Here is a 24,515-nt window from a genome sequence, read left to right on the forward strand (position 1 = left end):
AAAATGTTCTTTCCTATGTATTTTCATGTCACAGTTATCTGTAACATTACAAAAGAATTCTGTAAGAGAAACCTGTTGTTACTTTATTTTGTGTGTGTGCCTAAGCCATTCTAGGCTTAAGATGGAACACTTGGCAAGCCACCCATTTCTTAACACTTTCAAGTTGTTGAACTGAGCTTCCTGAGTGAATGAAAGGGTAAATACAGCTAGCTTACCTGGTGTCTTTCCAAGCCACTATTTGAGTGATCACTGGGAATTCTTACAACATTTCCTATGCCTGTCTTATTCTTCTTCACCCAAGTTTTGTGTGATGTATTGTTTTACATTTAAAAATCATAGAATCATAGCCATGGATATTCATTCCTAGTAAATAACAGAGCTAATTATGAAGGTAATCCCTTATATACTGTTTGTTTGAGGGAAAAAAATCAACATAGCATTTTTTTTTACAGTCTTCTTTGGCTAAATTTGAAATGAAGTTTCAGAGGATGGAGAATTTTGAAATCATTTTTGATTTTACTAACTTGACCTAATCTGGTATTTCTTATTCTGGCAAAAGTTCTCTCTAGGTTGACTTGAGTTTTACATGAAATATGCAAGAAGGCTTAGGCTGCCAGTGTACTGGGATTTTTGGGAAGCTAAGAAGAGTTACATATCACCTTAAGCAATATTTTCTGCATATGATTGAAGTGATAATACCTAAAATAAGGGTCATATTAAAGGAAAACATAATGGATAACACTGCTTCACATTTAAGAATAAAAGTATCTTATATAATTCAAATGTTTTCTTATATGGCAGCATTATATTCCATTGCCTACAAAGATATGAAAAGTGCATAATTACCTATAGTTAGCTTAAAAAATATGTTGCCAATAAAACACGATTGTGAACACTAACCAGAAGGGCTTTAGGCAACTCAACTTTTAAGTTGCCAATAGCAAACACAATGACCACATCTTTTCTTCTTTGTAAATTAAATGTAAAACTGTTCAATGGGGATCTTAGCATCTATGTGGACACTAAGTCATCTGTATTATGCCAGGGTGATGATGAGAGAGAATCTGCTTTTGAATATTGCAAAGTCATTAAAAAGACCAAAATAGGTGTTGTGTAGAACTTTTTTTTTCTAAAGTACTGGTTGTTTTCCAGATATCAATGAATGTGAGATTGGAGCACACAACTGTGGCAGACATGCTGTATGCACCAACACGGCAGGGAGCTTCAAGTGCAGCTGCAGTCCTGGGTGGATTGGAGATGGCGTTAAGTGCACAGGTGAGCGGGAAAAATAACAGAAGTTGCACTCATGAACTACACATGGATTAGAAACATGAAAGTACTAATTTTATGAAGTCAAATTTCATTTGTTTATTACTCAATGTAAATGTGGTGATATTGTAACTATGTAAACTTTATTCCTAAGATCTGGATGAATGCTCTAATGGAACCCACATGTGCAGCCAACACGCAGACTGTAAGAACACCATGGGGTCATACCGCTGTCTCTGTAAGGACGGCTACACAGGCGATGGCTTCACCTGCACAGGTAGGCTTGCTTTACAAACAACTGTGTGACTCTTGTTGGAAAGCATAATATCCCGCATCAGATCAACAATTCTTTTTGAAGACTGGGACATGCTGGTCAAGTAACAAAAAAGACTACTTATCTGAGATTAGATCCCCATGGAATGAAACCTTGTAAGCAAGGAGCCCTCAAACAGCTAGCACAGTGTGTGTGTATGTGTGTGTATATGTGTCTTTCAATCTGTCTGTCACATCTCATATATATGTATACATGTGCCCATGCATACATATGTATGCACATATATCAAATCTGTATAATAACATCACTATTCTAAAGCAAGTCATGTTACTTTTTATATGTGTTCTCCTGTGTGTTTTGGTGACTTGCTGTCCATATCAAACCCAAGGATAAGCTTGCTGGAGGAAGACACAAAAGGGCAGAGGATGTGGGGCTCTGCCGGAGGAAACAGTACAGACTTTTTCCACATCATCACCATCACTGGATATTAGCATAACAACAATTCAGAATGGCTCTGTAAGGCTTTCTCTCACTTTATGATGAACTCATGATATCATCTTCCCTCTTGGCACTAAATAAAAGTCACAGAAGTAGCCTCAACTTGCTGTCTGAATTTAAATATGTATGAGTACATAAATATGTGATTGCATCATTGGTGCAGATAGTTACATGTGCATGTCCACAAAGACAGAGCTTCTTGGGTCAGGACTTTAGGGTTACATAGGAAAGACCCATTGGCTATAAATGGATAATGTGACTTAGAGCATAAATTTAAATTAATTTTTAAAAAATTGAAGTGCTAATTTCTGTCTGGCACTGTGAAATGAATAGCAATGTGTCAGTAAGTATGAGAGAAGCCAACATTCACTGAGTGGCTCATTGAAAGTTTTGCCATAGCTGAGACCATCTCTGCCCAACCCAGGGATGTTTTGTCTTATTACCCTGGGAAAAATATTTAAATTACACTTATTAGGCATCAGTGCTAAACAGGCTTGGTATTTAATATTTGTGACCTTGCCACGCTGCTTCCTCTGTCACCCCTTTGAGCTGAGCCCGACACCTGAGAAATAGGCACACCCTGTGACATGTTCTTCCAAGTATGTCCTAGGATCTTGTGAAGAGATCCTAACCTGAACGATGAGTTTGACTTAGTATTCATTTTGTAGCACTGGTGATTATTTCGCATTCAGCATTCTGAATCTGCACCCCATACTGCTGCATATTGCATTCAGAAGAGAAAACCAGTGAATGTAAATTTCTCAAACAGCAATTATGATAAAGTACAGTTATATTCAGGAACTTGGCAGTTATAAAAATTATAGGACCTGAGGCATTGGAAAGTGCTTGACTGCAAAATCATAGCTTGTGTTTCTGTCTGCAGACCTTGACGAGTGCTCTGAGAACTTGAACCTCTGTGGCAATGGCCAGTGCCTCAACGCCCCTGGCGGGTACCGCTGTGAATGTGACATGGGCTTCGTGCCCAGTGCTGACGGGAAGGCCTGTGAAGGTAACCATGGGGAGGCTGTAAGGGGCCTTGCAGCGCTGCAGGAGATTTGCTTATGCAAATATTATGGGGTTTTTTTTCCCTATTTTAAACTTGAATATGTTTTGCCTTCCCATTTAAGCTGCTCAGTCCAGTTTGTAGAGGGGATTGATGGTTAGTATTGATGGCTTCAGGGGATCTAGAAGCACTAAAGGTTGAGCCTCCTGGCATGCCTGTGAGGGATTTTCTAGATTAGATTAACCAAGGTGAGAATCATCTTAACTCTGGTGGCACCATTTTATAGCCTGGGGTACTGGATTAGCTAAAATAAGAGAAAGAAAACTTCATGCTAGCATTCATTGCTCTCTACTTCCTGACTGGGGAAACTTGTGCCATCATGGCTTCCCTGCCGTGAACATGCATGACCTAAAATAAAGACTCTTAGTTTTACTATATTTTGAGGATATTTTGTCACACCAAAAAGACAAGTAACTAGTATGGAGGGTTAGTCCTCAGGTAGACCATTTCTGTTTATGCAGAGAAAATCTGGGCCAAGTGATCTGCAATGCTAGCTAATAGGATGGACATAAGAAACAATGACCGTGTACATTTAATTCAGTGTGACTCAGTTGTCCCTACTTCTGGAAAAAAAGAACTGTCAAAGCACAGGTCCCTGCTGTTCTGTCTGAGGGTTGTCTGTAAGTAGAGAAACATGGCTGTAAGTCTCTACCTGCCTGCAGTTTCTGGAGGTCAAGGCTTCCAGATAATGACAACAGAGAGTTTGCTCCTTGTGTGGAGTAATGTCCCAAATATATCTTAGGACATTCTCCAAATATCTCTCACATGTAGACCTAGAACAGAATTTGACATGTCCCTGGAGGCGAATTCCCTGGAATAGCACCACTTGCTTTGGTCTCTCAGCCTCAAGTTCTGTCTTTCTGGGAAGTGTTGGTTGGACCAGAAGAGTCCTGGGAACCTGCTGACTTAAGAAGGATCCGATTAGGAAACAACAGATTCTTCTCCTTACTCACACTTGTCAAATCTAAGCACACTGTCTTCATTAAAGTAATTAGGACCTACAGTGGGCTAAAATGATTTCAGAAGTAAATAGATGATAAGGACTGACAGAAGTTTAGGCAAGGCCCCATTAGTGGGTTACTGATAGCTGTGCCTTGTTAAACAGATATGAATTCATAATCACTCTTCAGCTGTATCATACACACCAATTTCTGTACCCCTAGTTACAAACTCCTTGGGTGTTCTTTATCCTGTTCATGTTAAAAATGCAGTACTAATATAAAACTTCTGAGGCAAGAAACTAGATTATTGCCTTGCTGGTGAGCCTAATGCCTTGTTTACTTCTGTACTCCCATGCCCAGGGGAAACAGGTACTGTACCACCTCTTGTGATACAAACAGGGATGAGGCAATGTTGCTTCCCTTAAAACTTACAGAAAGGTTTCGTTTGTTTGTTTGTTTGTTTGTTTGCTCTTAACATAAATCATCACCGGCAGAGTAGTCACGCCTGGTTAAAACAGTCTCCAGTCTGAAAATGGGTGCACTCATCACACAAGCAGAGTGCCCCTGTGGAGCAGTGATAGAGGCCTGAAAGAGGCCTCAGCAAGCACACCGGAGAACCAGGGATGGAGGACAAAACTCAATTTTAAATCTGCCCCAAAAGGGTCTTAAAATTTTAGTTCACTAAAATTAGGGAATATGTAGACAAGAACAACTCAAGAACTTGGTCTACCTTGTTCTGCTTGGCTCTTGCTTTACAACAGTAATGTAGACCCATATCAAATAATACAAAGGGGATGATCAGCCTATGGCTTGACATTTGATGGGGTCTGAGCAAATAGAGCCTGTCACTAGCAAGGCTCCTGTGTGCAGACAAATCCCCCGAATGTCTAGAGAGCTGCTTAGATTGATATCAGGTAGACTCCATTTGCTTAATACTGATATCCATTGTCTGATTTTACTGGGTAGCTTTTAAAGGGGAAATTTAAAAAAATTCTCCCTCTTTTTTTAATCCCTCCCACAAGATATCGATGAGTGCTCCCTTCCAAACATCTGTGTCTTTGGAACTTGTCACAACCTCCCAGGCCTCTTTCGCTGTGAGTGTGAAATTGGCTACGAACTGGACCGAAGTGGTGGGAACTGCACAGGTAAAGAATCCCTCATGTTAAAGATGGGCTCCCAGATATCCCCGGGGAGGCGGGGGTGCCGTTGCTGGGGCATCACCAGGACTATACAAGCTTGAGAGGAAAACAAAGGAAGAGGAAGGCATTGAGAGTCTAGGGTAGTTTTCTCAGGCCTTGAACTGATGAGATGTGAAGATGCACAGAAAAGAGACAGGTCTGCAGGCTTGGACTTGAGCTTGTGGCTCCCAAGTGATGTTTCTGGGGTGCTCTAGCTGTCTGGCTTCCTGCCATCTTCTTCCCTCCTTGAATACATCTTCAGAACATCCTTTCAAAGGCCCTGCCCTGGGATCTCTGGTTTGCTCCTTGTACATTTCCAATATCATACCCACAGCTTTCCATCTCTGCTCCAGGTACTGACCACAGAATGCCTGATAAATACAGGCTGCCTGTGCATTTGCTTTATGTGTGGTGGTGATTGGGAGTACAAGGAGGTGGTTAAGAGTCTGTGTGTATGAATGTGGAGCCCAGAGTCACCATCCAGTGTCTTCCTCTATTGGTTTCCATTTCGTTGTTGAGGCATGCTCTCCTGTTGAACTTGAACTCACTGGCTGGCATGAGCTCCTGGGGCCTTCCTGCTTCTTCCTCCCAGTCCTAGGATTATGTAGGTGCAGGGGATATCAACTCAGGTCCTCATCCTTGCATAGCAAACACTGCACCCACTGAACCATCTCCTATGCTCGATTTAATACATAAGTCATTTTTTGTAGAACCAAGGACTCCCAGGGAACACAGGAAAAAAAAACATTAGAAAAATTACAGCCACACAATTCCCTTTGGTACCAAGAAAAGGCTGACATTCCTGGCTGGTTTCTTTCTTAGTCTGCCCCCCTAATCAAGGTACAGAGGAAGTAGAGGTCTCACTCTGGAGGACATCAGGGTTTCCAGACCATAGGAACACCAGCAGACAAGTGTCCCAATTCCGCAGGCTGTCCTCTCCAAAGCTATTTGTCTAGTTTGGGGGATTTCTTAAGCACTGAAAATAGAGATGAGGACTGTACAGGGTTAGAATATATATATATATATATATATATATATATATATATATATATATATCCTAAATATTTGGAATGTTGTAGATCTTTTTGGAATAGAAACCAAAAGGGAAATGTCCAGGACAGCATCTGTATAGGGAGATACTATGATATTGAAGAAACACTCCAGGATTCCTGCCTATGTGTGCACAGAAGACAGTACAGACAGCGTACTCCCAAGTATTCCCAGGGACATCTTGCTCTAATTTGACAAAATAACATGCCATACATAATAAATGTATTGTTTTTATAAGCCTATGTCTGAAATTTTGGTTGACTGAGGTCAAAACAATGTGTCGCCATTAGTTAGCTTAACTGGAATACTTTTCTCAGTTCCAAAGTTACATTTTATTCTGGTGACAAATTTGAAGGGTAAACAGGTCCAGGGGGTAGGGGCTGGATCACGGCTTTGATACAGTTCCTTCCTGGGGAGGTGCCTCTCAGGGGTGGGAGGTTGCATCACTAGACATAATTACATAAGGATTGATTGGTTTCTTGTCAGGAGTCCTAGGCTAGATGCAACCTCCTTTGGGGGTGTCAGTCCACACCTGACACTGGTTAATTCTGCCCATTTATTTGGCTGTAGATGTTAATGAGTGTCTGGATCCAACCACCTGTATCAGTGGGAATTGTGTCAACACTCCAGGCAGTTACACATGTGACTGTCCACCCGATTTTGAGCTGAATCCAACTCGAGTTGGCTGTGTTGGTAAGATCCGTAAAGCTGTCCTGAGACAGGTACTGTTTGTTATTTTAAAAGAGTAACTCAATGGTTCATCAAAAGTAACAGTATAATTTAAATATTTCTCAAGCACATTGTGTACTTTGAGCTTTCTTTTCTGAAGGAAAGTCGCCAATATATATTCTTGGGCACTTTTCAGCTTCTTAATAAAAGTAATTATGATTTTTTAAACACTTTCAGAAATGAGTTTAACTCTTTACCCCTCCTACTACTATGGTGGGAAGGATTTGCCTGACTTTCGTATGTTTGTGTATGGTAAATAGATACTCGTTCTGGAAACTGCTATCTGGATATCCGGCCCCGAGGAGACAATGGAGATACAGCCTGTAGCAATGAAATTGGAGTTGGTGTTTCCAAGGCTTCCTGCTGTTGTTCCCTGGGTAAAGCCTGGGGAACTCCGTGTGAGCTGTGTCCAGCTGTGAACACATGTAAGTGGACAGCTTCCGGGCTGTTATTACTCCATCCCAGACCAGTTCTCTCTAGATGCACAAAGGAGATGCAATTGAAGGAGGAGCTACTAGTGTCTCTGTTTATGACAGAAAAGGCAGGGTCACTCCCATCAGGCCACCCTCAGTACATAACAGTACTCTTTGCTTGCCCTAAAAGTTGACATAGGCCAGGGAGTGTGTCCTTGGCAAGAAGACAGAATTACCCTAATGCTTCCAGGACTAGGTTTTCAAGTATATTTGAAGGTAGTAAAGAGTATACCTCCTTTAAAGAGGGCTTCTATCTCATACTTTGATTTACAATCAGGCTTAGCCAGACTGGCCAAAGTCAGTGCCTGCTGCTTCCATGGTATACTGGGATAAACATTGATTCGTTTCTTGATGAAGGGTCATTTATTTACTCCTCAAAATATTCACCAGTTATGTTGAGAATAGAAAGATTAAGTAGTCAGAGGCCTGCCGTCTAAGAATGGTCCACTTGTTAGGCAGAATGGGACCCAAATGTAAGAGCTCCGATTCAGCATAGGCTTCAACCATGAAGGGAGGAGACTAGGCACAGAGTTACATGTGGTAGAAAACACGCACTAGGTTCAAGTTAGGAGTCTGTGAGTGGTGGCTGTGTGACCTTTGCCAGGTTAGTTTCTTAGGTATGAATGCAACCATTAAGGCAGAACAAAGGCACAGCCTAGCACGCACCACCTTTTCCTTCCTCTTCAGGGAGAGGGGCCTTAGTTCACGTCAGAGGTGGGTGGGTACTGACCACTTTATGAACTTTTGATCTACACTTTGAAAAGAGGATATGACATAAGTGAGGAGACACCTAAAAGAGGGGAAGAAGGAAACTAAAAAGGGTAGAGACCCAATGTCATTGATATTAAGAGGAACCCAAGATTGCGATTTGGGAATATGAAATTCAGCTATATAAATGAATAGTGATTACCAAAAGGTCACTAGCTCGAATTAGAATGGGAATTTAAACATATATGAATCCATGTGGTTTTATAAAGCCAGGGCAAGGGCCAAGCTCAGGCAGACTTTGATCTTTATAAAAGAATGAGTCTAGGGTTCTTTAGGATGATATCATAGGCTGGGTGCCCGTCATTCACATGCATGACACTGAAATAAATGCTCTGTGTGGATCCTCGTGGCTTGATGGAGGAGTTAAAAGATGCTGGGGGAAATTTTTTTTTAATCAGGGTTTCAGCATCACGTGTGTGGCAGCAGAGTGAGAAAAATATCTAGACATCAAGGAGGGCAGTGGGAAGAATCCCCTAAGCTCTGTTTGGAAAGGGTTTTAGAGACGGGCTAATATTCATTATTAGAGGAGATTGGGGCACCCAGGAATGAATGCTAAATACAGCAAGAATGAGTGAAGTTGGCAGGAAACAGAAATGGAGGGGAACTCTTTATTTTTTTTAAGCAGTAGTAGGATAGAGAATGAAATATGTCACAAGAATGTATGACCAGGAGAGTAACTGCAGGTTTCCAAGATCGGTGCAGCAGCCTTATGTTTGGGAAGCAATCCATGTCCACTAAGACGTTCACTTGCTTGAAAAGGCTAAATAAGAGCCAAAGGTTCTGGAAGGTTAGCATTTTCTGTCAGATGTGTCAGCATTTGTCCTGAAGATATTAGGAATTCATTTAGAACTTTTTGTTTCCATAGCTGAGTATAAAATCCTTTGCCCCGGAGGAGAAGGTTTTCGTCCAAACCCCATCACTGTTATATTGGAAGGCAAGTGTTTCTCCTTTGTCTTAACGTACACACCATTTGCATGACCTGGGTTGATTGCCATCCTGAAGACATGCTCTCTTTTCCTTCTGATAGATATCGATGAGTGCCAGGAGCTTCCAGGGCTGTGCCAGGGGGGGAAGTGTATCAACACCTTCGGCAGCTTCCAGTGCCGCTGTCCAACTGGTTACTACCTGAATGAAGACACTCGAGTGTGTGACGGTAAGTGAACCCTTGTGGGATATGTTCTTTCACATACTGAGGACCTACTAACATAAACCATGTTCTTTAGAAAATCCATTTTCACTAAACTATTAAGCCTCTTCTCTCTGTGTATGGGCAGTTCTAGGTACTTTTTCCCATCCTTAACCACTTTTTTTCTGTAGAAGTGTGTTCAGATGAGCCTTCCTTAGAAGGCAACCCTTTGTCTTTAAGATGAAACCAATGGCCTTATTCACTTTTTTAAAGATGAAGAATTTTAACCATTTTTTTAAAATTTGGGAACAATTTAGCCCAAGGACTGAATAGTAGAGTGAGGGGGAATCTATCTATATCGAGGATTCAGAGGACCAATTAGGGGAGAGACCTTTTCAATAAGAATTATTTGAATATCACAGTGCATTAGCATTAGTGCTCAGACTTTCAAATAACAAATACTCCTGTGGGCTGCCATGTTGGAAATGGAGAGGTAAGGATCCCTCCTGCATTGCTTTACAGTGAAGGTTTAGGATGCTAGTTGCTGATGGCTTCAGTCTAGATTGTATCTATGAACATATGACGTATGTCATTGTCTTTCTGAAGTATATTTGGCAGCTATGATTTTGCCCATTTCCATGTCTTGGTGCTTTGGGAGAACATTAAAGACTGATTTATTAAGTGCTCACATCAAAAGTGCTCACATGATGAGTTCCTTTGTAAACCTTCTTTGCTGAAAATCTGACATAGAGAAGGGACACCCATGGACTGAGTACCTGCTGTTCACACCTGGGTTTCAAGTCCTCCGTGTGGAGGCTTTGTTCTTTGCTGTCAACATTCACACTGACACTAGACACCTGCCCATTCCAGAGCAATGCTTTCACAGTCACATAACACCTTCTCTTTTGGGTTGTAGATGTGAATGAATGTGAGACTCCTGGAATCTGCGGCCCAGGGACATGTTACAACACCGTAGGCAACTATACCTGCATCTGTCCTCCAGACTACATGCAAGTGAATGGGGGAAACAATTGCATGGGTGAGTCTGAGTGTGTCTCAAGCATGCGGGCCAGGCTCTGGTCTGCAAAGACCAGTCAAGCCTGGGGTTTGGCCTTGTTCTCCTCATCAGAGTGCTTTCCTCCTTTGAACTGTTGTAATTCAGTTCACCCCACCCCCAAGCATGCCCCCTGTAGACGATAAGTTTGGCATTTTCACCACTGTGTGTGGGTGGTTGAAGGTTTTTCTTTAAAATGTGATGTTGGAAGATGCCAAACAGTTTAATAGTACTGCTTTTGTTTGACTTATAGGTGTGTCTTCATACAATTACATTAGGGAACTGAACTACAGCATTAAAACATCACGAGCAGAAATAAGAGGCCCACTGCCAAATAGCAGTGGAGAATTGTTGCAAGGAGCATGGGTGGAGGGCGGTGTAGAGTTTGCTAATGCTGCACTATGTAATGACTTCATTCCGTGGCACAGACCCCCAGAGAGTGCCTTTGCTTGCAGCAGCATGGCTAGCCGAGAAGCTGTGTGTTTGATGGTTGTCTGCTCCTACCATAGCTGGATTAGCATCTGTGCTTGCTTTTGGAGACTCCTGTTGAGGAGAGCCCATGGAATCACCTTGCCTTCTGTTTCCCTCTCTTCTAGACATGAGAAGAAGTCTGTGCTACAGAAACTATTATGCTGACAACCAGACCTGTGATGGAGAACTCCTGTTCAACATGACCAAGAAGGTGTGCTGTTGCTCCTACAACATTGGCAGAGCCTGGAATAAGCCCTGTGAACAGTGTCCCATCCCGAGCACAGGTGACATTTGGTTTTGTTGCTACCATCATTGATAAATTGCTTGGGAATTACTAGAACAAGTCAATCTTAGTAAAGTGAGAAAAGAGTGTATTTCCAGAGGGAAGATTTGACCTCCAAAGGCAAGCATTTATCTTTCTGTTCACTGTGGTCCTTTCTGCTGAAAACCAAATGACAGGATAAATTTTCTAACTTACATCCAAATTTTTAACCAGTCCTGTAAATTCATCATCTCACAAAAATATAAACATTGCTAGCATTGTTTACATCACAACACTGGAAACATCGGGGAAACCAATACGATGACTAAATGAACATAGTTTTTTTTTTTTTTTGTGGATTTAAAACTAGCCTTGGGCTGTGGAGAAGGCGCTATGTACAAAAACCACTTGCCCCACAAATGTAAGGACCCTAGTAGGGATGTTGAGAACCCACGTGAAAACCAGACATAGCAACCAGAGTGGAGGGTGAAGAAACCATTTCTCCCACACTATTGGGGAGATCTGTGTCTGTGTTACAGGCAAGGTTACATCTGCAGTATTTTCAGACGGAAGTATTTCCATAAATGTTTGTGTAGTTATTTCTCTCCCTGAATTCTTGCTCATCCCTGACCTCTGCCCCTTCTTTGTTGAACTCTTGCAGATGAATTTGCTACCCTCTGTGGAAGTCAAAGGCCAGGCTTTGTGATTGACATTTACACTGGCTTACCTGTGGGTGAGTTTGAGCCTGTACGCTTGTGAGCGTGGTGGTGGTGCTCTGCTCCAGCCACTGTGTTAAAAGCGGGCTGGGGGATGGTATACACACACCATCGTTTTCCTAGGTTCACTTTTTCCTTTTCTTTTCTGAGAAGGGAACATTATTAAAGGTTTTGAAGTACCACGATATGAAGCCCTTTCCGGCGCCACCTAATGGTCAGAAGCCTTTACTGCTCATGATTAAGGGACCTGGGAGGCTTTCAAGGAAGTCAAGTTTAGTCAATCCAGCCCTGGGTGTCATCAAAGGGAGGACAGGGCCAGCTGACATTGGATTTACCTTAATTCCCCAGTCTTTCCTTCTAAGTTCAACAAGACTTTTTACTTTCTTTATGAGTGCTTGTTACACACAACGCCCCCTGCTTATCAATGCTGTCTCCTCTGGCTTCCCTGTGAGCCTCTTGCCTGGAGAATTTCAAGAGTATAAAAATCTTTTCAGAGCCAGGTAGTGGTGGTGCACGCCTTCAATCCCAGCACTGGGAAGGCAGAGGCAGGGGATCTCTGAGTTCAAGGTCAACCTGGTCTGCAGAGTGAGTTCCAGCACAGCCAGGGCTGCACAGAGAAACCCTGTTTCAGAAAAAACAAAACAAAACAAAAAGCTTTTCCATGGAGGCCTGAAGCAGAGCCTGCCATGGGTTAGTAGTTTGTACTACACTTGGAAGCACTGTAGATTGAGGAGTGTTGCACAGAGGTTAGCCAGCACAGCCAGTGCCCTTGCGGTTTAGAAGCAAATACCACCAAAGTCCATGGAAGCTGCTGCATTCCCAGTGTCTCCCTCATGTGATTTATGTCCATCCTTAGATGCCCCCTAAGCCTCTGCGACCGCGTCTGGTAGCAGACACCGCCACTTGCTTTGTCTTGCCTTATTCCTAGTAAGTAAAACCCAACTCCACATCCCCCTTTCCAGTGACCTTGTTTAAGAAAACAAGGACCTGTTCCAGCAATCAGCAGGCTTTCTCAGTGCCAAATCCATATGGCTCTGCAGGCTAGTCAACATCCAAAGAAATGTCATGGTTTGGAAAGAAAAACTGCTAAATGACATTGGCATGGAACACCTGGCCTTAGCTACTCCGTTTTTCTCCTTCCCAAACATCTTTTCATCTGTCTAGAATCTGTGATTGGGAAGTAAGTGGCCTCTAATGCTAATGGGTCTCCATGGGCAGTTGCAGGCATGTAACCCTGCAAGGCCTGGCCCCCACAGCTGGCAGTCGGCAAAGACTTGAAATGGCATTAGCACCATACACTAGGAGACCTAGGAAGACCTCCCAGCATCATGTCCAAATTCCTTGCTTTCCAGTAGAAAAGACAGAGGCCCAGAAAAGGGAAAGGACTCACCCAAGGCCACCTAGATAATTAGTAACAGAGCTGGGACCGAAACCCAGTCCTGACTCACAATCTGCTTGGCTTCTAGCTCTGGGCAGCTAGAAACATGGTATTTAGCAATATACTTGGTGTTACCAAATTCCACTGTGACAAAACACTTAGATGACTGTAAAGTCTTTTTTATTTGAGTTTGTAGCCTCCCTCTGAAAGGTCTTAGAAGTGTTGTCATATAGAGTCCATTCCTGAGTGACTAAAACTATATGGCACATTTATTAATCTTGTCTTAAGATATCAACTTCTCCAAGTGGAAATGAAATCCAGACAGGAAAAGAAAAAGAAAACATTTAATAATATCCTTTTGCTGTTTTGTACCTAATAATGACTAGAGATTTGATTCAGTCAGTTTTTACTAAGCTGGACAATAACACATCATTCCTATTTAGAGCTAACAGGTGTGGGTGACCCTATTTCATTTTTTAACCTATACCAAAAGAATTGGTTCTAAATTGATTTTTGTTTGCAGATAAAGCGTAATTGTGATGTTACCTCACATGGCTATTTAACATTGGTATAAGAATCTAAAGACAAAATTGCCAGTATTCAAAATAGTGATGTTTTCAAATTGTATCCTTGCAGGTTTTTTGGTTTTGTTTTGTTTTCTATTAGTTGTTTAGATTAGCAAATCAGTTGTTTAGATTAGTAAGGCAATGGGCATGATAAATATGTAAACATGACATTTTCCATGCACATGTGTGGTGACTCTCTCAGCCATTTCTCTCCCCTGCTCCCCACTCCCACTGAGCCTTTGACTGGTCCCCTTAGTCCCACCAGTCAGCCCCGCGTCTGCTGCCTTGCTACATGTATCCCATTATCCTAATTCACCTTCCCTGAGGACCTTTCCTCTTCCCTCATGATCCCCTTCCTAATTTCACAGCCCACATCTTCCGTGGAGATGCTAAGCTGTGTTTTCCATTAATGAGGTCAGTTTGTCTTCAAAGTCAAACTCTTGAGAAAGGGTCTTGGATAGGTTGGCTTCGGGGTGTGTTCTTTTGAGGTTTCTCTTCTTCTTATAAGCTCCACCTTAGGGCTGAAGACATGGCTAAATGGTTAAGAGCACTGGTGGCTCTTCCAGAGGACCTGGGTTCAATCCCCAGCACCCACATGGTGGCTTACCACTGCCCATGACTCCTCCTCCTGGAGGTCTGATAGCTTCCAGCAGACATGCATATAGGCAAACTACCAATGCACATAAAATAAAAATGAACAACCTCCACCTTAGCCCATGGCTGTCCCCTTGCAATTCTGGCAGGCAAATACCCTATGGAGCCTCCTGATTATAAGAAAATAAAATCCCTCTAGAGCCCCAGGAACTAGAAATTGGTGAGTGTAGCCCCTTACATTATATGTCTGTCCAACTGACATGGTCTGTCAAACTCTGACAAGCAGAGAGAGGGTCCCTGTGGGAGAAGACGCAGACAAACTCAAACCATGACAGTCCTTCCTCACCCTTGATGGTGTCTGCAATCAATCCCTCCTCATCTGGCATACATGTTACTCAGTAGATCTAAAAGTGGTCCCTACCTTAAAAATTGGAAGTTTTGCAACAAAACCTAACCCAAAGGATATGGAATCCACATAGACACATGTGTGTCTGTCTTTCCAGCCTTCAGCTTTCATAGGATTGTGGGCCGCACTGTTGCTCACAAGGGGCTTCTCTGTTTCTAGATATTGATGAATGCCGGGAGATCCCAGGGGTCTGTGAAAATGGAGTGTGCATCAACATGGTCGGCAGCTTCAGGTGTGAGTGTCCAGTAGGATTCTTCTATAATGACAAGTTACTGGTTTGTGAAGGTAAGTGTGACTATACCACGTCTACAAATAAAGCAACTGGCAAGCTACTTAGCAACACCCTTGTAAATTCTACAATACTGGACTCAGTTCAGGAGCTAGAATAGAAAACTACACTGTAGGAAGTTCTTCCAGCATTGACAAAATTATCGTTTTAAAAATTAACTAAGAAAAGCACGAGATAGAGCCCAACATGAGATTTCATGAAAAACAAAAACAAAACAAACAACAACAAAAAAAAAAAAAAAAAAAAAAACACCACTTTTTTCCCATTAACTCCTATGGAGGAAACTAAGATGTTCATTCTAAAGCCTCTTTCCCCAACACATGATATATTAGTTTCCCAGCTAATAGGAAAAGGTTTGAGTTCCTGGGTGTGTCAAACAGATTGCTTTTGTTTCACTATCTTCAAAGCAAACACAAGAGGATAGTCATCTTTAGCTAAATGTCAGAGTCAGTGTTCTCTTGGAAACAGAGATGTGCTCCCCCAAAATGAAAATGGAAACAATGGTAAAAAAAAAAAAAAAAACAATATTCCAAACACATGAGAGAATTCTAAATGGCAAGAAAAACAAATGTGATTTTATATGGAGAATGTTGGCATGCACACAGATGGACTCCCAATTGCCTCCTGCTGCCCTGTGTACAGGCAGAGATTCTGAGTCCTCCTTGTAACACTTCATACTTCTTCCCTCCAATAGGGAAGATAGCATTCTTTTTGCATTCTAGTGGAAAAGACATTGCTGCGTATGAAATATGTGATGTTCTCTGGGATAACTGGGGTCAGCTTCCACTTAATGCTTCGGCAGCAGGCCTCTAGCCAAATTTTACACATTATAGAAAGGTTGCGTCATTACCCCTTGGAGTATGTGTGATGGCGCACATGTCAATATTTTGACATTAACAAACCTGTGCCTCTAAATCAGGGACAGCTTACAGTCCACACATAGTTACGTTCCTTTACTAACCACAAGCTTGTTAGGCTCTCCTGCCAGCTTTCAACCACTGTGGCCAACTGGGCACACACCTCACTTACTCTGCTTGCTGTGTGGGTTGGGGGCAGGGTGATAGCCAGTCTGAGCCTTTCTCAGGAGATAGCCAGTTCAGAGCATGGCCCCAGCTGTGGTGTTTTTAGGAACCAGGTTCCTGCAGAGAAAGCTCCATGCAGGGAGAACTGGAAACAGCAGGTCTTGTGGTGCTGGAGTGGCTTGTTCTCTTCTTGGGCTGTTTTCTTTCCCTTCTGGTACATGTCTCGGGATGCCTGCTGCTTTTCCCTTGTACTTTCTCCTATATCCATCTGGAGGCCCCTTGGAAAATTACCCAAATACCCCTTTGCCACTTACATTTGCCAAAAGTGCTGCCCTTGGCCAGGACGCATAGGCAAGGCCACCCATGAGTAAAAAGTCAACCCAGACCTTGCAACATACGTGAGATTGAAAGCCTGCAGCTGGGCCCAGAGCAAGATCCCCTGCTGCAGGAAAGGCCCAGCTTGCTTCACTTTCTGGTTCTGCTTAAAAAGGTGTCAAGAAAGAGTCACACTCCGAGAACCTTAAGATTAAGTCCTCCAATTTTTAGTCTCCATTTCACAAATTATTCGCCTTGAGGTGAGTGTTTAAATGCACTCCGCTGCTTCCCACCACATTCTTAGCTCTCAACATGAAACAGCAAATGAAGGCTGTTTCCATGCATGTCTCAGCCATCGTGAAATTGGAATGGATTCCTGGAATGTTTGGGGGGACTTCCATATTTATACTTTCCACAAGGGAAGTGCATGAGCAGATGTTGGGCTCTTGTGCCACAGAAGTGCCTGCCTGTCATACCACTTGGCTTCTATGGTATGGTTGACTCATGTTTCTTTACAATTTACGATCAGGGCAAAGCTAGTGGGTGAAACAGGGCTGTCTCTAATAGCATTGGCATACTGCTCTCATGGGCCTATTGCTGGGAGAGGTGCAGTTCACCCCAGACTGACACTCCTGGAAGCTCCCTCCACCAGTGGTGGGCAGAGTTTCCCACCATAGGAGCACAGGCCTGAGAGGCATCCTGACGGATTTCTGTTATGCCTTTTCCTGGGGAGGTCTGGACAAACTTCTGTTCACTCCAGGAAGTGATCTAGTGAGTTTATTGAGTTATATACAGGTGTGTGGGTGAGGAATTTCATTCAGGAGCATGGGTGGCCATAGGCAGGTGCATCACGGAAAAGCCCCACCTCCCCCAATGCGGGGGACAGTTCATGAAAACTGGTTCCCAAACAAATGACTCAACTTGAAGGCAGCTTGGCTGGCCAGAGTCTCCTCTCCAGGGATACTGTTTCTGCCTTTCTCCATTGGGACTTACTGAGCCTTCCAAGTTCTGTCCCCTTCCTGAGCCTTTTATGCCTCATCTCCTAGGGAATAGGATCCGCTATTGGTATCGCACTCCCTGATGATAAGAACAAATTTATAGTGTTCTGTATATCTACTGTGATTGTATCATAGTGATGCATATCTACTGTGATTGTATCATAGTTTCTCTGCCCTAAAATGTTTCTGGGTTTTACATACTTGCCCTCCCCTCTATCCCCACTCTAAGCCCTGGAAACCACGAATCTCTTTTCTAGTCCCATAGTTTTGCCTTTTTCAGAATTTCAGATAGTTGGGATCAGAACGGTATTTAGCCTTTTCATGTGGCTTCTTTCACTTATTAATCCACATGTGAGTGTTTCCCATGTGTTCTTGTAGATATTGACTGATTTTTTTTTAACCACCTTTAAATAGCACAGTGTGTGTATAATGCCTTCACCTACTGAAGGGTATCTTGGTTGCTTTCAAGTTCTTGCCATTATGAATGAACCTGTTACAAATATCCATTGCTTTCATTTCAAAACCTAGAGGAAATAGAAAGATATACATCACTGACTCAACATAGACCCGTTCTCACTTGAAGTAAATAATCTGCTGCTTACAGATATCGATGAGTGTCAGAACGGCCCTGTGTGCCAGCGCAATGCAGAGTGCGTCAACACTGCAGGCAGCTACCGCTGTGACTGTAAGCCGGGCTACCGCCTCACCTCCACAGGCCAATGCAATGGTAAGTAGCACCCACTGAGAGGCTGTTGCCCTCAGAGTTCTTCAGCGATTATAAGGCTAAGGAACAGAAGTAAAGACTCTGGTTGATAAACTCAAAGTAACTAAAGAGAAACAAAAAGAAACAGGAAAATTGTTGGAATATCTAAACACTTAGCTCTTTGCCTCCTTTATAGATATTTTCAAAGCAAAGCAGAGGTCATTTACACAAATAATTGCCTATATCCATACCCCACCCAGAAATATCCACCTCCCCACACACATAAAATCAGTGTTCATGACCAAATTATTACTATTATAATTACTATAATAATAATTATTTTCATTATTTATTATTTTATTATTTGCTTCTACATAATCTCCCTTAGACAAGGAAGATTTCCACTACCTCCTACATGTATGCTAGAAGGCTATACTACCTTGAGTTGGAGCAAATCTTCTTAAAGCACACACACACACACACAAACACACCACTGCTACCACACCCTTAGCTTCCCAAACATCTTCCTGAAAAAAATCACTCCCTGAAGGCAGCAAACACTGAGAGTCCCATCACCTCCATAGGACCTACATACAGTTAGCCCGAGGTTAGGAATGTCTGCAATCTACCCTTGTGAGGATGTGGTGTAAGTAAGCAGGGGATGTGTTGTCAACTTACACAGGTGGTGAATGTAGTCAGTTTTGATGGTCCCCATAGCTAGTGGCATGGAAAGGAAGACCCTTGTGTTTCAGCTCAGAGGCAGCTAACACTTCAGACCAGCCTTCGTGTGAGTTTCAGTATGGTTACAATCGTGGCACTTCTACGGTCAGGAAGAATATGCCAGCCTGCTCAGGGCTCACTTCCAAGTGAGTTTCCTGGGTTTTTGTACTTTTGTGAATGAAACAACTTGCAGTGACCATGGTCAGGTTTTCCTTGGCTCTCCCGGCCTGTGCTGATTAAGTGGTGGGAAGTATGCTGCTCTCTGAAGGGTATTTTCTATTGTTTAATGAGACCTTGATAGGAAGAGGGTGTAAGAACAGAACAAAAAACTCACTTTGCGAATCAGATTTGTTTTGTTGGGTTTAAAGGAGCATGTGCAAGTATTTAGCGTTCCGTCAATGGAACTGAGATTATCCACCAAGTACAGACACAGAACAGGAAGAATGCGGCTCTCCTGATAGAGAGCACAACACCCAGGCGACCTTTGGCGCTAGCTCCACTTCCTTGCATTTTACTTTTAATTTATATGTCTTCAGAGCTGGGTGAAATGAGTCCAGTTAAAATAAAGAGTGGCTGCTCATACTGACTGTGCCATTTTAGACTATTTACTCTGGCCATTAGGCTGGGCTATTTATAGACCAACAAAAGTCAACCAGCTACAGCCTACTCCAGCTTAAGCCCTCTGTGTTTCCTTACTGAATGTTAACAGTAACTGCACCTGGTACTATCAGGATAAGCCTGGGGGAACAGTTTATACAGCCCACAACTCAACTTCCCTCAGTTCCTGAAGCCCTTAGTTTTGTTACTGTTCAGCTTTGAACACTGAAGAGTTTATTCTAGAAGCATCTTCATTCCCATCTCCCTTTTGTTGCTTATTTTGTTGCTCCTAGATCCAGCAACACCTGATGGTGACCGGCCTCCCTCCAAGGCATCCCTCTTTTCTGGTCATGAAAGTGAAAATCCCCTTTCTTAGCACATCCATTCTTCATTGTAAATATTTTCTCAAACGAGAATGGTGAGATTTGTTAACAGTTTTCTCTGTAGGCTAGCCATAGTTTCTGAGCTGTATAATCCCAATTCCCCCTATGTTTGAGACAGTGTCTTGATGGATCAGTTCTGCTTAGAGATGGCTGTGAGAAAGATCTCTGCCAGGGTCAGGCCTTGCCTTTCTGAGGTAATGTGAATGGTGGGTCTGTAGACCCAGTAGATAAACAGCAGGGATTTGCAACTAAAAACAGGATGTGGTAGAATGAAAGCTGTAGGAGTGAGACAAAGCAATAAGGCTATGAGCATCTATTCCGTTACGACATTGTCCCGTTTCAGTAAAGGCATAATATGGTTGACTTTGCTACACATTTTCAAAGGAAGCCCCAAGGTGTCCATGATCTTTAGTGCCAAAACCTAGAGATATTAATTGCACAATCTGAGACGCTGCTTAGGCACTTTACAAAACACTTCTCCCCATTCTAAGGTTTCTCTTTTTCTTCTTTCAACATACTTTTGATGGAGGCTGCTGTTTCATGGGTTCACTAGGTACTAAGTAAAGTAAGGTCTAACCGATTTCAAAGTGAAAATAGGCAGAATGCCAGTGTCTGTTTAACTACCTCCATTTTGAGTTAGGCTTCACACTGAGAGCGATGCCTGGAAAAAAAAAAAGCTGTTCGGTAATTTCATGTCCTGAGTCTCCTCTCTGTGTAAGAAAGCGTGAAGATGAACATAGTGTCCACCTAAAATGCTTTTGATTTGCAGATCGAAACGAGTGCCAAGAAATCCCCAACATATGCAGCCATGGGCAGTGCATTGACACAGTGGGAAGCTTCTACTGCCTTTGTCATACAGGCTTCAAGACAAATGCAGATCAAACCATGTGCTTGGGTAAGTGTGTGCTCACACTCGCGTCTTTCTTCAGCTCTTACTGAAGAACTCATTTGTACCTGAGTAAGTGCAAGATTTAATACTGAGTTGTTTTTTAATTAGTTTGCTGTTTACAAAATAAAAACAAGAGAGGGTATGCAGTGACACACCACCTAGTCTTTGACAATCTGAACACAAAAACCTTCTTCCTTGATATTCGTTAAACTGCCCGTGTGTAGAAATCCTCTTGCACTTTGGGATCAAATTTATGACCTCATGCGTTCTAGGGGAGCCCTCTACCACTGAGCCACATTCCCAGACATAGAAAAAAAGAGTTTAACTAACAGCTGAATTGAGAAATATGTTGACACAACACCTTAGTTTGTATCAATGGTACTAGTGTGTGGCTTTAGGTAGTATTTATGAGGGCTCACTTGTCAGACTAGATTTACCTTTGAATGTATGACAGGTCTCCAGTTTGTAGCAAATCTTCAAAGGCAAATTAATTTTTTTTAGAAAAGGGGAGAGTGAAGAATTATTTTCCTATGGGAAAAGAGGAAGCAGTAGTGAAGGTTTCAAGCCCTCCCCTTTCAGTAGTGTCAGAGGACTCTACAGATATGTAACAGTCCTGGCCTCACTTCCCTTCCTTCTTTTTCTGACTTAAAGACAAAGCCATTGGTCCTTTGAGAGTCTTTAAGCCCATGAATCAGACTTATACTGGAAAAACAGCCTACAGAGCCCTGCTTAAACCACTTGCCTTTGGTTATAATAGGTCTACCCATGAATGATGTCTCATCTTCTCCATAACTGATCTGGCCACCCCACGGTGGCTTCTTACCCTTCCTTGCATTGCCTTGCATTGTCACAGGAATTTGTCCCCCCTCCTCTCTCTCCATCTGAACTTTCTGGAACCTGCCAACAAAAAAAAAAAAAAAAAATGTCTTCTAACAAAGAACAGGCCTGGCTGTGGATGAACACAGCAGTTTTGCTGTGCCTTCCCAAGTCTCAGGTGGCTGACATATCTGGATGTGATGCTCAGTCCACATTCAAGGCACTGGGGAGCTAGCATAACTTTTCCATCAGAATCACAAACAACTACTTTTTTCTACTTCCCCTATAATATAGCATGCAAGAAAGATGCTAGCTGTTTTTGTGAAATGTAACAATCTTCAAGTTGCTAGAATAAGCTTCACAATGCACCAAAGAGAAAAGCCACAGACTAGTAAATAAAAAGAGAAAAGCCATAGATCAATAAATAAAAGAGACAAATGACACTAGAGCTTCTGAACTGAGCCAAATTGAGTACCATCTCATCCCTTAGCTGAATTCAGAGAGATTGCTGAGTTATCACTATGGGAAAAAGGAGAAGTGTCCAGATTGGCAGGCTAGCTGGAGATGGAGTTCTGTTGCTGATTGCAGGGCAGAGCCCATGAGTCACAACTTTGGGGTAACTTGGAGTACGGAAGCTGAAGTATGCCAGAGGTGGCAACAAATGAAGGTCCAGATGCACACAGAAGTTTTTCCATTTTCAAGTGAAAATATTTGAGCAAAGTGGCCAGGGTGGAGAATTTGAGAAGCAAATAGAATAAAATTCCTGTCCAGTTTGCATGTCCTCATCTTGCCTCCTCCCATGTGCCAAGTGAGGAAACACTGGATTTCCAAGGTGTAGACTCTGACCTCAGCTTCTCCAGGGCATCGATGCCATCAGCCAAAACATTCCAGCCTCCTGGGGTAGATGCTCTGCAGCCCCAACTGCTCCTCAGTATCTGCGACGACATAATCACTTTCTCCTTTAGTCACGGTGTCTCTCTCTGGCCTTTCTTCCTCCCAGACATAAACGAGTGTGAGAGAGATGCCTGTGGGAATGGGACCTGCAGAAACACAATTGGTTCCTTCAACTGCCGCTGCAATCATGGCTTCATACTTTCTCACAACAATGACTGCATAGGTGAGTATGCCTAAGAAGTCACCAAGGCATGCATCTGCCTGCGTCACAGTCAGGGTGCAGGCTGCTCTTTAATACGTGCAACCTTCTACCTAACAGTTGGTCACTTGACTATCAAATATAATGTGTTAATTAAAAGTCATATGTAGTAATGCTGTTGCCTTTATTAAACTGTGTAACAGCAGCTATAGTTTTATAGCTGCTTTGATTTAAGTTGAATGAATTTCAAGGTAAATGCTTTAGGTTACAATACAAAAAAAAAAAAGTCTATAAATTACACAGTTGTGGAACTCCTTGCCTAGATGCCTCTCTGCAGTCTCTCTTCAAATAAACAAATTACTAAGACGTGATAGGCATTTTCCCTCAGATGCAGCATCTAGATTTAACTTTATGTATGCGCTGTATAAAACATATATACATATGACATGAGGCAGAAGGAAGAATGTTTGGGGATCAGGAAGGGGTCAGTGGGAGGGCAGGAAGGACAGGGAGGGTCCTAGAAATGAGAGTGTGAGCAAGGTGTGAGGATAACGTGTGTGAAACTGCCATATGGAAGCCATTATTCTAAACTAAATAAAATAAGGGATGCTAAGAAACAGTAATGAATCAAATACTCTATAGAGTTAGAAGCTAATTATAAATACGTCTAATTGCAATACTGAATTATGACTTCATCTGAATTATGTATCTACTAAATCAGTCTTACCCTTTAAAAAATAAAATCTAAAATGAAGAGACCAGAAATGGGGATGGGGGTAGTTATTGAGGAAGCATGTGGAAGGCGGAGGTACACGTTAGAAATAAAAGCAAAAGGAGGTTTGGGGGCAAAAAGAGCCTGGGAAGTCTGAGTGGAGCAGAAAATCTGCAAAAACATTTTGTTTGAAAATTTCATGATGAAACCTAATTCTGTGGATACTAATTAAATTTTTTAACTAAAAAATGCAAAAAGCCAAAAAACTACAAAGTCTAGGCTACAAAATTATCATGCAAATTGCTAGCTTTAATATGATACTGTAATCTTTTCGTTATATTTGGATGGGTTCCTACAGCTGGACCTGTAGTTGAAACCAAACCTTCATTGTAATTTCTCATGTTGGCCAAGTCCACAAAGGCCACCAAAGTTTAGTATGATGGCTGGGATTTTTGACATTTTCTTTGGAACTTAACAAAGATTTTGTTTTTCAGATGTTGATGAATGTGCAACTGGAAATGGGAACCTTTGCAGAAATGGCCAGTGTGTCAATACAGTGGGGTCCTTTCAGTGCAGGTGCAATGAGGGCTACGAGGTGGCTCCTGATGGCAGGACCTGTGTGGGTGAGTGCAGGGCCCAGCAAGGCCCAGGAGGGTGAGAGGGACAGGCCAATCCTAATGGGTCAGATATAACATGTGCAAATAAGGGAAATACTGATGGGCGTTGGTGTGTGTGTGTGTGTGTGTGTGTGTGTGTGTAACAGAAAAATAAATATAAATCATGAATTCAGGAGGGGTATTTGGAGGTCATGAGGAGGAGTTGGAGGAGAACCAGGAAGGTGAAAAGTATGCAAATACATTGTATTTACGAAGTCTTCAAATTTAAAAAGGAAGGAAGGAAAACATCCCCAGAGGCCCAACACAGAATCAGGCAGTCTCTATTCTAATCCTAGTATGGGCCTCTAGAGAGGAAAAAAAAAATCAGCATAGGATTTACACTAATTTTGCCTGTAAAGGCTTTATTTTTAATTTAAGAAAATACATACATACCATTTTTTCTTATTTTAAAATTAGGTTGTAATCATAGAAAACATTTTAACTGTTAAATGTTTAACTAATAGTTGTAATTCATTATATTTTGCTCAAAATACCTCTCCAGAGGT

The 24,515-nt window shown here is 42.3% G+C and overlaps 1 protein-coding gene across 1 annotated transcript in view; it reads left to right on the forward strand.

Moving 5' to 3' along the window:
* Positions 1–24,515, forward strand: part of Fbn1 (fibrillin 1) — a 198,475-nt gene that overhangs the window by 142,849 nt on the left and 31,111 nt on the right. The window contains exons 32-47 of the mRNA XM_051183504.1: positions 1,153–1,275; positions 1,424–1,546; positions 2,925–3,050; positions 5,068–5,190; positions 6,844–6,966; positions 7,263–7,427; positions 9,109–9,177; positions 9,271–9,396; positions 10,286–10,408; positions 11,020–11,178; positions 11,818–11,889; positions 14,976–15,101; positions 18,045–18,167; positions 20,613–20,738; positions 22,549–22,665; positions 23,848–23,976. Coding sequence (XP_051039461.1) covers positions 1,153–1,275; positions 1,424–1,546; positions 2,925–3,050; positions 5,068–5,190; positions 6,844–6,966; positions 7,263–7,427; positions 9,109–9,177; positions 9,271–9,396; positions 10,286–10,408; positions 11,020–11,178; positions 11,818–11,889; positions 14,976–15,101; positions 18,045–18,167; positions 20,613–20,738; positions 22,549–22,665; positions 23,848–23,976 — 1,953 coding nt within the window. The remainder of the gene's footprint in view (positions 1–1,152; positions 1,276–1,423; positions 1,547–2,924; positions 3,051–5,067; positions 5,191–6,843; positions 6,967–7,262; positions 7,428–9,108; positions 9,178–9,270; positions 9,397–10,285; positions 10,409–11,019; positions 11,179–11,817; positions 11,890–14,975; positions 15,102–18,044; positions 18,168–20,612; positions 20,739–22,548; positions 22,666–23,847; positions 23,977–24,515) is intronic.

The sequence above is a fragment of the Phodopus roborovskii genome, unplaced genomic scaffold (genome assembly GCF_943737965.1).
Source record: "Phodopus roborovskii unplaced genomic scaffold, PHOROB, whole genome shotgun sequence".
Taxonomy (NCBI): domain Eukaryota; kingdom Metazoa; phylum Chordata; class Mammalia; order Rodentia; family Cricetidae; genus Phodopus; species Phodopus roborovskii.